We start from the raw sequence: 14,481 nt of genomic DNA, 5'->3' as shown, positions 1-14,481 counted from the left end.
TTCGCCAAATATCACGTAAAATGATAAAATGATAGGTAGAATGATAGTTTTGCCGGATAGAATGATACTCTGAGTTGATAAAATGATACTTTTGACTGACTGATAAAATGATAAAATGTTAGGTTTATTGCATAGAATGATAGTTTTGCAGGATAGAATGATACTCTAAGTTGATAAAATGATACTTTTGACTGACTGATAAAATGATACTTTTGACTGACTGATAAAATGATAGGTTTATTGCATAGAATGATAGTTTTGCCGGATAGAATGATACTCTGAGTTGATAAAATGATACTTTTGACTGACTGATAAAATGACAAAATGATAAAATGATAGGTTTATTGCATAGAATGATAGTTTTACCGGATAGAATGATACTCTGAGTTGATAAAATGATACTTTTAGCTTATAAATGTTAGGTTTACTGCATAAAATGATAGTTTTGCCGGGTAGAATGATACTTTCAGCCGATAGAATGATAGGTATTTTTGGTGTATAAAATGACATTTTTGTTTAATAAAATGATACTTTTAACTGATAAAATGGTAATCTAAGCGGATAAAATTACAGAAACCTTATAAAAATGATAGTTTTTCCGGATAGAATGATACTCTGAATTGATAAAATGATACTTTTAGCTTATAAATGTTAGGTTTACTGCATAAAACGATAGTTTTGCCGGATAGAATGATATATTCAGCCGATAGAATGATAGTTTTGCAGGGTAGAATGATACTTTCAGCCGATAGAATGATAGGTATTTTTGGTGTATAAAATGACATTTTTGTTTAATAAAATGATACTTTTACCTGATAAAATGATAATCTAAGCGGATAAAATGATAGTAACCTTATAAAAATGATACTCTGAGTTGATAAAATGATACGTTTACTGCTTTGTAGGTTTGTATATTATGTATTGTGCCGATTATATTAGGTTTATTGCATAGAATGATAGTTTTGCCGGATAGAATGATACTCTGAGTTGATAAAATGATACTTTTGACTGACTGATAAAATGATAAAATGATATATGTTAGGTTTATTGCATAGAATGATAGTTTTGCCGGATAGAATGATACTCTGAGTTGATAAAATGATACTTTTGGCTGACTGATAAAATGATAAAATGATAGGTTTATTGCATAGAATGATAGTTTTGCCGGATAGAATGATACTTTGAGTTGATAAAATGATACTTTTGACTGACTGATAAAATGATAAAATGATAGGTTTATTGCATAGAATGATAGTTTTGCCGGATAGAATGATACTCTGAGTTGATAAAATGATACTTTTGACTGACTGATAAAATGATAGGTTTATTGCATAGAATGATAGTTTTGCCGGATAGAATGATACTCTGAGTTTATAAAATGATACTTTTAGCTTATAAGTGTTAGGTTTACTGCATAAAATGAAAGTTTTGCCGGATAGAATGATACTTTCAGCTGACAGAATGATAGTTTTGCCGGGTAGAATGATACTTTCAGCCGATAGAATGATAGGTATTTTTGGTGTATAAAATGACATTTTTGTTTAATAAAATGATACTTTTAACTGATAAAATGGTAATCTAAGCGCATAAAATTACAGAAACCTTATAAAAATGATAGTTTTTCCAGATAGAATGATACTCTGAGTTGATAAAATGATACTTTTAGCTTATAAATGTTAGGTTTACTGCATAAAATGATAGTTTTGCTGGATAGAATGATACTTTCAGCCGATAGAATGATAGGTATTTTTGGTGTATAAAATGACACTTTTGTTTAATAAAATGATACTTTTACCTGATAAAATGATAATCTAAGCGGATAAAATGACAGTAACCTTATAAAAATGGTACTCTGAGTTGATAAAATGATACGTTTACTGTTTTGTAGGTTTGTATATTATGTATTGTGCAGATTATATTAGGTTTATTGCATAGAATGATAGTTTTGCCGGATAGAATGATACTCTGAGTTGATAAAATGATACTTTTGACTGACTGATAAAATGATAAAATGATATATGTTAGGTTTATTGCATAGAATGATAGTTTTGCCGGATAGAATGATACTCTGAGTTGATAAAATGATTCTTTTGACTGACTGATAAAATGATAAAATGATAGGTTTATTGCATAGAATGATAGTTTTGCCGGATAGAATGATACTCTGAGTTGATAAAATGATACTTTTGACTTACTGATAAAATGATATATGTTAGGTTTATTGCATAGAATGATAGTTTTGCCAGATAGAATGATACTCTGAGTTGATAAAATGATACTTTTGACTGACTGATAAAATGATGAAATGAGTGAAATTCAGAAATTAAATGAGCGAAATTTGGATACGTAAATTTTATCATGAGCGAAATGACATATTTACCCCCGCGCTTTTTTTTATGAAGTAAATCTAAGTTTGAATCTAGACCACGAGATTTTAAAAATGTGTGGTCCAGATTTAGTTATAGGGTTATTACGGAAATTGGGGTTATCATTATAATGCACCCCTATAGGGATGTATTCATTTCATATATATATATATATAGGGATGTGATCATATGATAACTCATATTTATGGTGATAACCTAATAACCTATCATGACGAAATATATCATTTTATAAAATAGAATATCATTTTATGGATTAAAAGTATCATTATATGCATGCTGAAAAAATATCATTTTATAGTGTATAAATATCATTTTTACTAAAAATGATATTTATACACTATAAAATGATAGGTTATTAGGTTATCACCATAAATATGGTTATCATTTTAATTATTACTCCCCTTAGTTTTGAGCAAACATATTTATGCTTTAGTACTATGATTTTGAGCAAACATATATATGCTTTAGTACTATGATTTTGAGCAAACATATCAATGAATATACTCTACTGTCTACCCATAGTTTTGGAGTTAAAAGATACTACTACAAATAAAACGACCCAAAACATGAGCCCGGAATCATGGATGAACAAGGAAGAAGACCTGAATTCTGTGAATGTAAAGGTTACATTAGAAAACAAATAGGAGTAGTATATCAGGCTTGAGCTGTTGGGAAAAATGGATCTTGAAAGCACCAGACAAGCATATGTGCCTATTAAGCTTCCATAGCCACCTTCTTCTCTGCCTTTTCCTTCTCTTTCGTTGGAGGAGGAGGCAGAGGCATAGTATTTTCTTGCTTCTCGATCCCTTGTATATCCGTTATCCTTAGTTTAGTTAATTCCTAAAGCATGAGACAAGTTAAAGATAGAACAGCACTCAGCACTGCATCTTCCATGGGGATGATAATTGGTTAAGAAAAAGGAAAATGTATATATTATCATTTTAATTACCTGGCGATGACCTTTTGTTCTTCTGTAATTCTTTCTTCTCTTTTTCTTGAATATGATCACCTTTGCGTCTAGCGCCTGCATACCAAAAAATAGAAATCCTTAAATAAAATTGAAACAATAATTTATCTGTTGTTAAAAGACCATCTCATTGTTATCATATGGTCACATTATGCCTATTCGTAACTTCAATCACAAGTTGTCACAATGATCAAATGCCTAGAATAGCAACCAACTTGATGCTTTTCTAAATTGAGAAACGAAAATAGAAAAGCACAAACAACTCTTGGCTAGTGCTAGTTCGCCTAGTCGCTACCTTTTAGTCCCCTGCGACTTAGAATCACAAATCCCTTATCTTGGAAAAGAAGAAGAGTGGTATAAAGGTGGTGAAGTTTGTGTTCTCTTAGTTATATGCTTAACTCCAGAGATATGACAGCCAATACCTTCCTAATGTCACCGAAAGAAAGTCGTACACATTAGACACAAGGGCTTTGTATAAACTGTAACTGAAGATAATATAATCAAGAATCAAGTCAAAACTTACGTGTTCCTCAACAACAGCATGAACAGCTGCTTCAGTCAAAATTGGCCTACCAATGATTGTCTGTGTTTGTGAACCTAGCATAAGAACCTTATTGAGGACCAACTGCATGAAATGAGAATACAAAGGTTAGAGATTAAATTAGTCCAACATCATTTGCATAACTAGAACCATTCAACATAATATTTAATTAGACAAACAAGTTGTTAACAGAGCTGCTGGACTGATTTGTATTCCTAATGACTGGATTCGCAATGAGTAATGAAGTTCGGTGTTTACTTTACGGGATAGGATATATAGATAAAACATAATGATTTAAGCATTTGAAGGATTAGATGATAAAAAGGTCCAAGATTAGTTAATCCAGCAAAGTAAATGTTTGGTTTGACATATGTTTGCCTTAATACGTTTACTTGGACATATTTTTGAGAGTTCATCTGCCTCAGCCGAATCATGATAAAGTAGATAATGCATAGCCTAATAAACAATACAAAATCATCCAATATATAATGCGGAGCCATAATCTGATAAAATGAAAACACATCCAGGATTTACGGCACAGTCACATATCTGTAGGACTATAGCTACAGCTGAGTTATAAGCAATCCTTGTTAAAAGATTCATAGCTTCTCCCCATGGAAAATTGTAAACCTAGCAGAATTTTCTATAATCAAGCGAACAGAGGAAATATAAATTCGTAGCAATTCAAAGCCAGCCAAATAGCATCATTCATCAATAGAATATCTAACACAATGACTGACCTTATCATTGACGTCACAGTGCTTCAACCTCTCTGTGTAAATGGTATCCCCATTGCTCACCTTGAATTGATGCGATCCAATCTAACATGAAAATGGAAACGGTTCATTCAATCACTCAATTTACCACACTATTCTATCAAAATCAAACCCACAAACAAGTCTGACATTTTCACCTGAACAACTGCGAACACGGGCTCATACAATTTGAAAACCCTGTCCGATTTCTGGAGCGGACCGAGGACCGTGTACCCGATCTCAGTGGCTTCTTTTACTTTTTCCTCAGCAGACAAATCAGCGCTCTCCCCTTCATTTTCACTATAATCCTCTCCTTCACCGCTTTCGTAATCTTCCTCTTCATCGTCGTCGCTTTCAGTGTGCCTCGAGCAACAGCTCCGCGCGGGCAATGCGGCGCGTTGGTAAGCGTTAAATTTATTGGCGAAATTGTAGTTTGGGGGAGTGGCGGCGAGCGTTTGGTTGAGAACGGGGGCGGTGTGAGGGCACCCGCAACGCTGTGCCGTTGCGGTTCCTATGCCGTTCCGGCGGAACGGTTCCGCGGCGGCACGCGTTGCGGGATGCGTTCCGTCGCCGTTCTGTGCCGTCGCCATTCCTATGCCGTGCCGCGTTCCGTTCCGGAGGATAGGGTTCTGATGGATTGGAGACAACGAGTTAGAGCATCCACAACCGTGCTCTTGCCAGCGTCACGGTTATGGGCCCGGGCGGTACTATTCATGCCTGCTCTCTGGCAAGAGCACAACACCCACAACTGTGCTCTTCCGCAAGGACGAGCACAATTAATATAAAATTCAATTAAACAATAACATTTCCATAATATTAAAATCCATTTAAAAACCATAATAAATATTACAAATTACAAATAAAATTAAAAAATACATAATTAAAATCCTAAAAATTAAAATTACATAATTAAACTTCTTAAAATTAAAAATTACATAATTAAAATCCTAAAAATTAAAAATTACATAATTAAACTACTAATAAGACTACGCAACCGGCGGGATCAACCCCAATTGTTTTTGGAGACCTTTTATCATGGTCTCGTGTGTTTCAAGTTGCGTGGGGGTCATAAATGACCTATCGGCCATATTGAATTGGCTTAAGAGCATCCACAGCGAGTTGTTCGGGGGTGGAGGTGGCACATAGGGAGCGGGAGCGGCTTCGGGAGTGGCTTCGGGAGTCGAGCCGAGACGACGGTTGGCCGCCGCCTTCTTCCTTCCTTGGGGGCGGCGTTGGGAACCGCTCGGTCCGGCGTCGGGGCTACCCAAGTTAGCTCCGGCGAGTTGGCTAGCCACTTCTTCCGAGCCGGAGTCGGATAGGGCTACCGACCTTGATCGTTTGGAGGAGCCGCTAGAGGAGGATGTTATGCCTCCCTTATACTTCGGGTGCGTCCGCGTCTCCTGCCAAACGTTAAGATATTTGAACGACTTACCGTTCATGGATTGGTAGGTGCTCAGCGCGGCGGTGATGATGTCGACCTCGCTTCGGCCGCTCCCGGCATTCCGGGACTCCTGGATGAAATAGCCGTTGAACTTGCCAATTTCTTCGTTGGCTCGGCCGATGCAGTTGCGCACCATACTCTGGTTGCGCTCGATCGTTCCGGGCGGCCGGTTTGCATTGTACCTGCTAGAGACGCGCCACCAAAAGTGATCGCCGGATTGGTTCGTTCCAACCACCGCATCTTCGGAGATTTCCAAGTACGCCTTGAACAATCTTTCCATCTCCGCCGGTGAGTACGGTGTGCGGACACCGGCGCGAGATGGAGGAATCGGCATTTGGGAAGGGGCGCGAGGCCTAGGCTCCGGTGTCCACCCGTAGCGCCCTTCGGAGGCACCTTGGTCGTCGATTGGGTATGGACGGTAGCCACCCGAAACGGCCGAATCTTGGGTTTGAGGAGGGGCCGAATATTCTGTTTCCGGACTAGGAAACGGTTGTTAACCGAACCATTCGGGGTTCCAACCGTGGGAGCCCGAAGGGTTATCGTCTTGGCCGGACATAGTGATGTTGTAGGGTATGAGAGAATAAAGATGAAAATGAATATGAGAGAATGGAGATGAGAATTGATATTGGAGAATGATGATGAGAGTTGTGTAGTTTGATGTGAATTTTTGGGGTGAAATTGAGGATATTTATAGATGAAAGTGTGTATTTTTGGGTAAAAAAAATGAAAAAAATTAAAAAGATGTAAAAAAACGGTTATAAACGGATATATTTTTTTGGGGAAGTGAATTTTTTTTTTATCGGTTTTTTTAATAAAAACCGATTTTTTTAAAAAAAATTTTAAAAAATGTTTAAATGCAACGGTCGAGCCGTTGACGAATGAGAGCGCGCCACGTGTGCGTCCGCTGGCACGGACGTGCTCGATACATCGAGCAGCGCCGTGCCAGCGGCGCGAGCGCAACGGCGGCGGATGGTGTCCGTGCCAGCGGCGCGGACGGCGGTGGCGACGGACGCCACCGCTGCGCATGCTCTTAGCGTTTGAAAGCAACAGCGATTCGCCACGGATGCGAGCTCCCAATTTCAGTACATTCTTTCTTTCTGCAGGTTTATATCTTTAATTTTACACTCAAAATGTTTTGGTTTAAATTTGGAGTAGTATGGAGAACTACTACTAAAAAACATGAATAATAGTAGCAGTGTAGCACCACTTTTATTTTAAAAATTATAGGATAAATTATTTAAAAAAACACAAATTTTGGTTAATATTTTATCATTCCCACAATTTTTAAATTAGCCAACATTTTCTTAGTTATCTACTGTACTATTTATTTGGATTTGAGAGATGTTGTGCATGACATGCGTAGTCTAGATACATTAATCTGTGTTATATTTCACATTATGTTGTTAGAATATACTACTAGTAAATAAATATTCATCGTAAAGATTCTGACAAATTATTGTCTCTCCGAACGACTGTAAATTTATAATCCAAATATCCAATCCATGTTCTCTTATATTTAATTTTTATCGTTCACGAGAATTTATACAAAAATGAAGTGCCTATTTAAATAGTAGTAGTTCTTATAATAAATCCCTTAGATAACATGTTAATGAATTTATCTTATAATACTCTGAAAATTGTTGTCAATGCCCAAGAAGGCAATAATAGAAAATTCACTTTAATATTCCAGCACAGATCTCCACAACACCATATGAACTTCATAAATTCATTATTGATTTTGTCAATGACTAATAAATTTGATATCATCCCACTTTAAATTTTTATCTTTTAATTTCAATCGCATATTGTGAGACTATGGTTTTTTCTTCCAAATCTACCCATTCAAAACTAACTGTATTGTCCCTGTGCGGGCAGAGTCTATAGTGTTTTTCTTTATAAAGAGCATACTAAGAAGACAAATGAATTCGTTAAGTTTTACTACGATATTAAAAGCCTAACGTCATTGTACTAAGAGCCTAAGACAATGTTTATTAGATAATCATTCAATGATTTCAATTACCAATCAATTTTAATATTTAAATTTTAATCACCAATCATTCACCCATCAATTTCAATTTTAATATATTTACTCAATTTTTTCTATTTTAAATATTATTTCAATCCAATCATACATTTTTATACTTATTTTTTATAATAATAATTATATTATTATTAAAAAAAGTAAAGTGTTAATTTTTATTTTTAAAAATGATTCAATTATGTCCGAAAGACTAAAGAGGAATACAAATAACTTATCAATGAATAGAGAATATATTTTAAAACTAGTATCATATACTATTAACCTAATTTTAAATTAAATATTTAAATAAAATATTTTTTTGCCTCTTTTATTTTATGGAGTATTAAACATTTATAAAAAAACCTTTATTCAATTTTTTTCTGTCAAATATACTTACGTGTGAGTATAAACCTTCGGCTCGTGTGGAGGACATTTCATTTATAATACGTATGTCGTGATCAATAAATCTCTATTTTTATCTTTTCTATTAAATGACAAATGAATGAATGCATATTTTATAACATAAATATTTCAAGAAGACAATACTCGCATGCAATTGTTGTAGCGCCGCGCATAAGCTTGCTAGATCTTCAAGAGACTTTAATTCGATGCATGTTTGGGATAAACCTTTCGGCTCATGTGTGTGGAGGACTTTTTAATTTATTGTGCATTTGTTGTGATCAATAAAGTCTATTTTTACTTTTTTAAAAAAAGATAAATTAATGGATTTTTTATAACTTAAATTTATCAAGAAGGCGATACTCACGGGAACAATGTCAGTTTTACCCGAACTCGATGGTTGACCCGATTAGCCCCGCTAAAATTAAAGGGTTATCGCTGAAAATTTATAACCTGATTAGAAATCGAGCTAATTGAACTGGCCCGTTGGGCTGCACAAAAATTATACTCCCTTTTTTACTTATTTTTTTAATATTTTGTGTGTCTCACCCTTTCGTTCGAGCAATTCCTTTATAGGTTATTTCTTTTTTTCTCTATGAAAAATATATACCTCATGTGAAAGACAGACGAAAGTTTAGAATTGTTCCAAACTAAAAAAAAAGTTAAATACGTGTTTTCTATGTAAATAGATGCTTAAAAGTTGATTATATTACTTTTTTTTTTAAAATTTGTTACTAGTATTTTTTTCTTATATCCGTCTTATATTTTCAATTTGTACTAAATATATTTTTATTTGCAATATTGATTTTGTTAAGGAGGTAGATGTGTATATAATATTTATAAAAATATAGAATCTTTATAATTGAAAAATAAATAAGATCATTTCAATTAACCTACTTAGCCCACAAGATTAGTTTGTAGCAAGATTAGCATGTTGGGCTAACTCGAACCCCGAGCATTTAGGGTTATGGTTTTAAATTTTTTAATCTGATTATCTCAATCCCGATTATCCCGCAACACGAGTAGGGTTGGCCAAAAACCTGCTGGCTTGGCCTGATTGAAATCCCTACTCACAGATGAGGGTCATAACGTCGTAATGATACATAAGCTTGCTAGATCTTCAAATGACTTTAATTCGACGTATGTTTGGAATAAACCTCCAGCTCATGTGGATGACTTTTTCATTTATTGCACGTTTGTCGTGATCAGTAAAAGTCTTTTTTCTTAATTTAAAAAAGACAAATTAATGGATACATTTTTTCTAACATGAATATTTCAAGAAGACAATATTGAATACTCATGTCCGAGTGTCGTAGCGCCGTAAATAAGCCTGTTATATCTCCAAGAGACTTTAATTCGCCGTATGTTTGGGATAAACCTCCGGCTCATGTGGATTACTTTTTATTTATTGTATGTTTGTCGTGATCAATAAATGTCTATTTTTACTTTTTCTTAAAAAAGATAAATTAATGGATACATATTTTATAATATAAATATATCAAGAAGAATACTCATGTGCGAGTGTCATATTGGTCATTGTAATTAGAGGTGGGTAGGTACGGTATACCTTACTGAAACCACCATACTATATATCTTACCGTAAATTCGGTATATGAAAAAAATCATACCTTTACCTTACCAAAATTTTCGGTATACCGAACTTCGGTATAACAAATTTCCATACTGATACCGTACCTCATTTTCGGTATACCTTACTTTCAACATCAATGAAAATAGAATATTTTAGTTTTTAAAATATTATTTATATTTTATAATTTAAAAAAACATGTTAAATATGTTTTATTCATAATATAACTATATTTCACAATAAATTTTAATAATTTAAAAATTTATAACATATATTTTTATATAATTATATTTATATTTTATGGTATATACCGAATTTCGGTATGCCACGGTATATGAAAATTCATACCATTACCTTACCGAATTCTTTCGGTAAGGTATCATATCGTACCAAAAGTCACGGTATACGACCTCTCATATGGTCACTCATATCCTATAAATAGGTGTGGATTTGAGAGATGGAAAACACACCAACAAATCATTCTCTCTTCTCTCTAGCTCTAGCATTCTAGTTCGCATTAGGAGCATTGCATTGCTCGGTTCTCGCCTCCAATTCAAGTTCGCCGGAGCCTACGAGTTTGAGGTGCTTCAACTCGGTAGGAGGAAAGTCGTTTCATCTTTGGGGACGGTGTGCCAATCCGTGAGCACTAGCCGGGCGTATCTCGTCTTGCGGAGAGAGGGATACCTCGACTCGACTTGAAGAAGACTATAGCAATCTTTCGGTAAGGTATCATACCGTACCAAAAGTCATGATATACCGAACATTCGGTATTTTCGCTATTTTTTTTAGTACGATAAGGCCGGTAATTCAGTATTTTTCCCCAGCCCTAGTTGTAATGACACATAGGCTTGTTGGATCTTCTAAGGGACTTTAATCCGACATACGTTTTGGATAAACCTCCGCCTCATGTGAAGGCCTTTTGCCAGAATTACTGGCGAAAATCAGTGGCGTATAATAAATTTATTATACGTTTGTCGTGATTAATAAATGTTTATTTTTACTTCCCTTTTTTAAAAGACAAATTAATGGATTGCATAATTTCTAACATAAATATATCAAGAAGAGAGTACACACGGACAAGTGGCATAGCGCCGTAAAGCAGATAAGCTTGCTAGATCTTCAAGAGACTTTAATTCGACGTACGTTTGGGGTAAACCAAAGGGTCACGTGGATGAAAATTTCAATTATTATACGTTTGCCGTGATCAATAAATGTTTATTTTTACTTTTTCTAAATAAGACAAAGTAATGGATTCATTTTTCTAACATAAATATAACAAGAAGACAATACTCACGGGCGAGTGTTATAGTTCCGTAATGACACATAAGCTTGCTAGGTCTTTAAGGGACTTTAATTCGACGTACGTTTGGGTTAAACTTTCGGCTCACATGGAGGACTTTTTCATTGTGCGTTTGTAGTGATCAATAAATGTCTATTTTTACTTTTTTTTATAAAATGACAAATTCATGGATACATTTTTTCTAACATAAATATACCAAGAAGGCGATACTCATGGGTGAGTGTCATAGTGCCGTAATGACACATAAGCTTGCTTGATCTTCAAGGGACTTTAATTCGACGTAGTTTGGGATAAACCTCCGGTTCACGTGGAGCAAATTTTCATTTATTATAAGTTTATCGTGATCAATAAATGTATATTTTAATATGTATATCAAGAACACAATTCTATTGAGTCTTATGTTTATTATTTTGCTTTCATTTCTTGACTAGGAATAATCTATGCATGCCAGTAAATCGAGTGAAAATGGCAATTCGTCTTTGAGGTGTTATGCCTCTAATATTGCAATAAATGTTCGAGAATCTACTAAAATATTTCAATATAATCATCTTTCCTTTGATTATGCAAAAAATTATTATTGCGGATGAAGTTGATACTTTTCCTCCTTGCTACCGTATAAACTGCTCCATAAACCATGCCGCATATACATAAATATAATGTGTTTTTGCATATATAAGTAATAATAATTGTAAAATTATGTAAAAGTTAAATATCCAAATTAGATTTGATATGCTACTAAAGAATAGTATGTTGTATTTGAACATCTACCACACCATGTATATTAATTATTACACGTTTTATGATATTCAAATTTTTCATGAGCATAAACATTTCTTTGAGTGAAACACATTTTACACACTTATAATTATTTAAAGGAATTCATTTAATAATTAAGTCCCTATATTAAAATAATATATGAGAACTATCATATTTTTAACAAAAATATACTAGGGCTACCGAAAACTGAGCTGGATTTTAACGAAAATAAATAAAAATGAATCTACTCATCATAACAACATTATTTTATTATCACTATAACCTCAAAAGGCTTGATGCAGACTCATTTTTAATACTAAATGGAAATATAACGTTAAAGTTAATCTTCACTAAAAAGTTTAGACTTTCATTTTTAATTGTATTTCTAGGTATGCAATCATCATAGTACTAATAATTATTCCATCGAGCACAAATAATCAGTATTAAAAGGAAATGAATTTTAAGCACACTTAACACCTAAATCAGTGAAATGAGAAGATATCGCACTTGCTAATCATAACCTTATAAATAAACAAAACATCATCAATCAAAATCCGAATAATTTAATTTTGCATAGATAATATTAAGAAAGTAAATTTGAACTGACTGAATACAATCCAAATAAACCAATAGTAATTGTTTTGAAACACTGAAGCCAAAAAAGGAGACATTGTAACTCAAAATCCAGTAATGAATAACAATATTAATATTATTCCGCAGATTTAAAATTCAGAGCCTGTCTAACGGCGTTAATGCGCCGTCACAGTTTCTCCTTCTTCAACTTCCGCCAACAGCTGCTGCAAATGCTCCGGCTCGCTCGCCACGTAAGCCAGCAGTCCTTCGCCAGTTTTCTCGGCGGACTCTTCCGTCACCAGCGGAGAAATCCTGCCGATAACGACGATTGCGACGAGGAAGAGCGCCGTCGAGACGAGAAGCGGAGAGAAGTAGTTCAAAAGGCGGATTAAGTTAGGCGCGAGGTAGAAGAAGGAGAGGATCGCGAGGACGAATCCGAAGACGGAGAGGATTGCCAATTTGTAGTCGAGAAGCTTCTCCGGTATCTCCATGGCGTCGGATCGAAACCTCCGTCGCTGCGCAGAGATGAAGGTTTTGTGTATACTGCGAGTGAATATCTATCTCTATCGTGAGGATTTGGGGTTCGCGTTTTAATGGGCGATTTATTTAAGGCGGTTTCCCCAAAATACCCATCGTAATTACATGTGACAGCGGTGAGATAGATGAATGTGTATATTTTACATCTTTTATCGTGTTACCTATGCCGTTACAGGAGAGTCAAATGCGGATGATTTTCATTTTTAACTTTAACTGCTTTTGTCGCCCATTTTTATCCCGACCTCCTTTACAATGATTTTCATTTTTATTCTATTTTACCCCGTTTATTAAAATTAATCTTTATATAAAGAATCTTCATTATTATTGATAGTATTTTAATTATTGTTTATTTTTTATTCATGTAACTGCTTTATCAATTTGCATAAAAATTATGTCATTTACTATCAATGTCTTGATTAGTTAAAAATTTGCCGTTAAGTGTTTACTGAGATTATTGTATTTTTATAATATTTCTTCTTTTTATACGGAAGCGAAACCAATATACGAATCCCAGTTTATTCATACTTTAAAAAATTTTGTAAAATTTTTGGACAAGAGACCAAGATACGAGTCTCAGTTCCTTCATTCTTTGAAAATTTGTCGTGAAGTGTTTACTGTAATTATTGTATTTTTGTAATATTTCTCCTTTATGTACGGAGCGACCAATATATGAATCTCAATATCTTCATTCTTTTAAAATTTGTCATAAAGTGTTTACAGTAATTATTGTATTTTTGTAATATTCCTCCTTTTTGTACGGATGACGAGGACCAAGCTACAAATCTCGATTTATTCGCTCTTAAAAAATTTGTTGTTAAGTTTTTATTGCAATTACTATATTTTTGTAATATTCCTCCTCTATGTACGGATGAGACACCAAGCTACGAGTCTCAATTTCTTCTTTTTTTCTAAATTTATCTTTAAGTGTTTATTGAAATTATTGTATTTTGGTAATATTCAACCCTAAAAAATTGCATTATATATTTGCTGCATTCATTGTATTTTGTAATATTTGTCCTTTTTGTCGGACAACGAACCTATATATGAATCTCAATTTCTTCGTTCTCTAAAATTATTATTGTTACATATTTACTGCAATTATTGTATTTTTGTAATATTCTTTCTCTGTGTAGGCTAGAGAGAGATACGAATCTCAATTTCTTCATTCTTTAGCAATAAAAAAATTGAGTTTTTAAACTGAAACACCATTTCCAAGT

The 14,481-nt window shown here is 34.0% G+C and overlaps 1 protein-coding gene across 1 annotated transcript; it reads right to left on the bottom strand.

The window, feature by feature from the left end:
- Window positions 1-2,974: 2,974 nt before the first annotated feature.
- On the bottom strand, window positions 2,975-13,218 carry LOC121789879 (50S ribosomal protein L21, mitochondrial-like). Its single transcript, XM_042188219.1, has 6 exons — window positions 12,919-13,218; window positions 4,809-5,144; window positions 4,636-4,716; window positions 3,878-3,979; window positions 3,337-3,411; window positions 2,975-3,227 (listed from the first exon to the last, which is right to left on the bottom strand). The coding sequence occupies exons 1-6, from the start codon at window positions 13,216-13,218 to the stop codon at window positions 3,102-3,104; spliced, it is 1,020 nt and encodes a 339-aa protein (XP_042044153.1). The 3' UTR covers window positions 2,975-3,101.
- Between the last annotated feature and the right edge of the window lie 1,263 nt (window positions 13,219-14,481).

The sequence above is a fragment of the Salvia splendens genome, unplaced genomic scaffold, assembly GCF_004379255.2.
Source record: "Salvia splendens isolate huo1 unplaced genomic scaffold, SspV2 ctg363, whole genome shotgun sequence".
NCBI classification, from domain to species: Eukaryota; Viridiplantae; Streptophyta; class Magnoliopsida; order Lamiales; family Lamiaceae; genus Salvia; species Salvia splendens.
Note: the sequence above shows the minus strand (reverse complement) of the source record. Positions and strands in the feature narration are given on the sequence as shown.

Coding starts and splice junctions, on each gene's coding strand:
- LOC121789879 (XM_042188219.1), bottom strand. CDS start 13,218: ATGGAGATACCGGAGAAGCTTCTCGACTACAAATTGGCAATCCTCTCC. Junction 3,412..3,877: donor ATGCTGTTGTTGAGGAACAC/GTAAGTTTTGAC, acceptor TTTGGTATGCAG/GCGCTAGACGCAAAGGTGAT. Junction 3,228..3,336: donor GAACAAAAGGTCATCGCCAG/GTAATTAAAATG, acceptor CTCATGCTTTAG/GAATTAACTAAACTAAGGAT.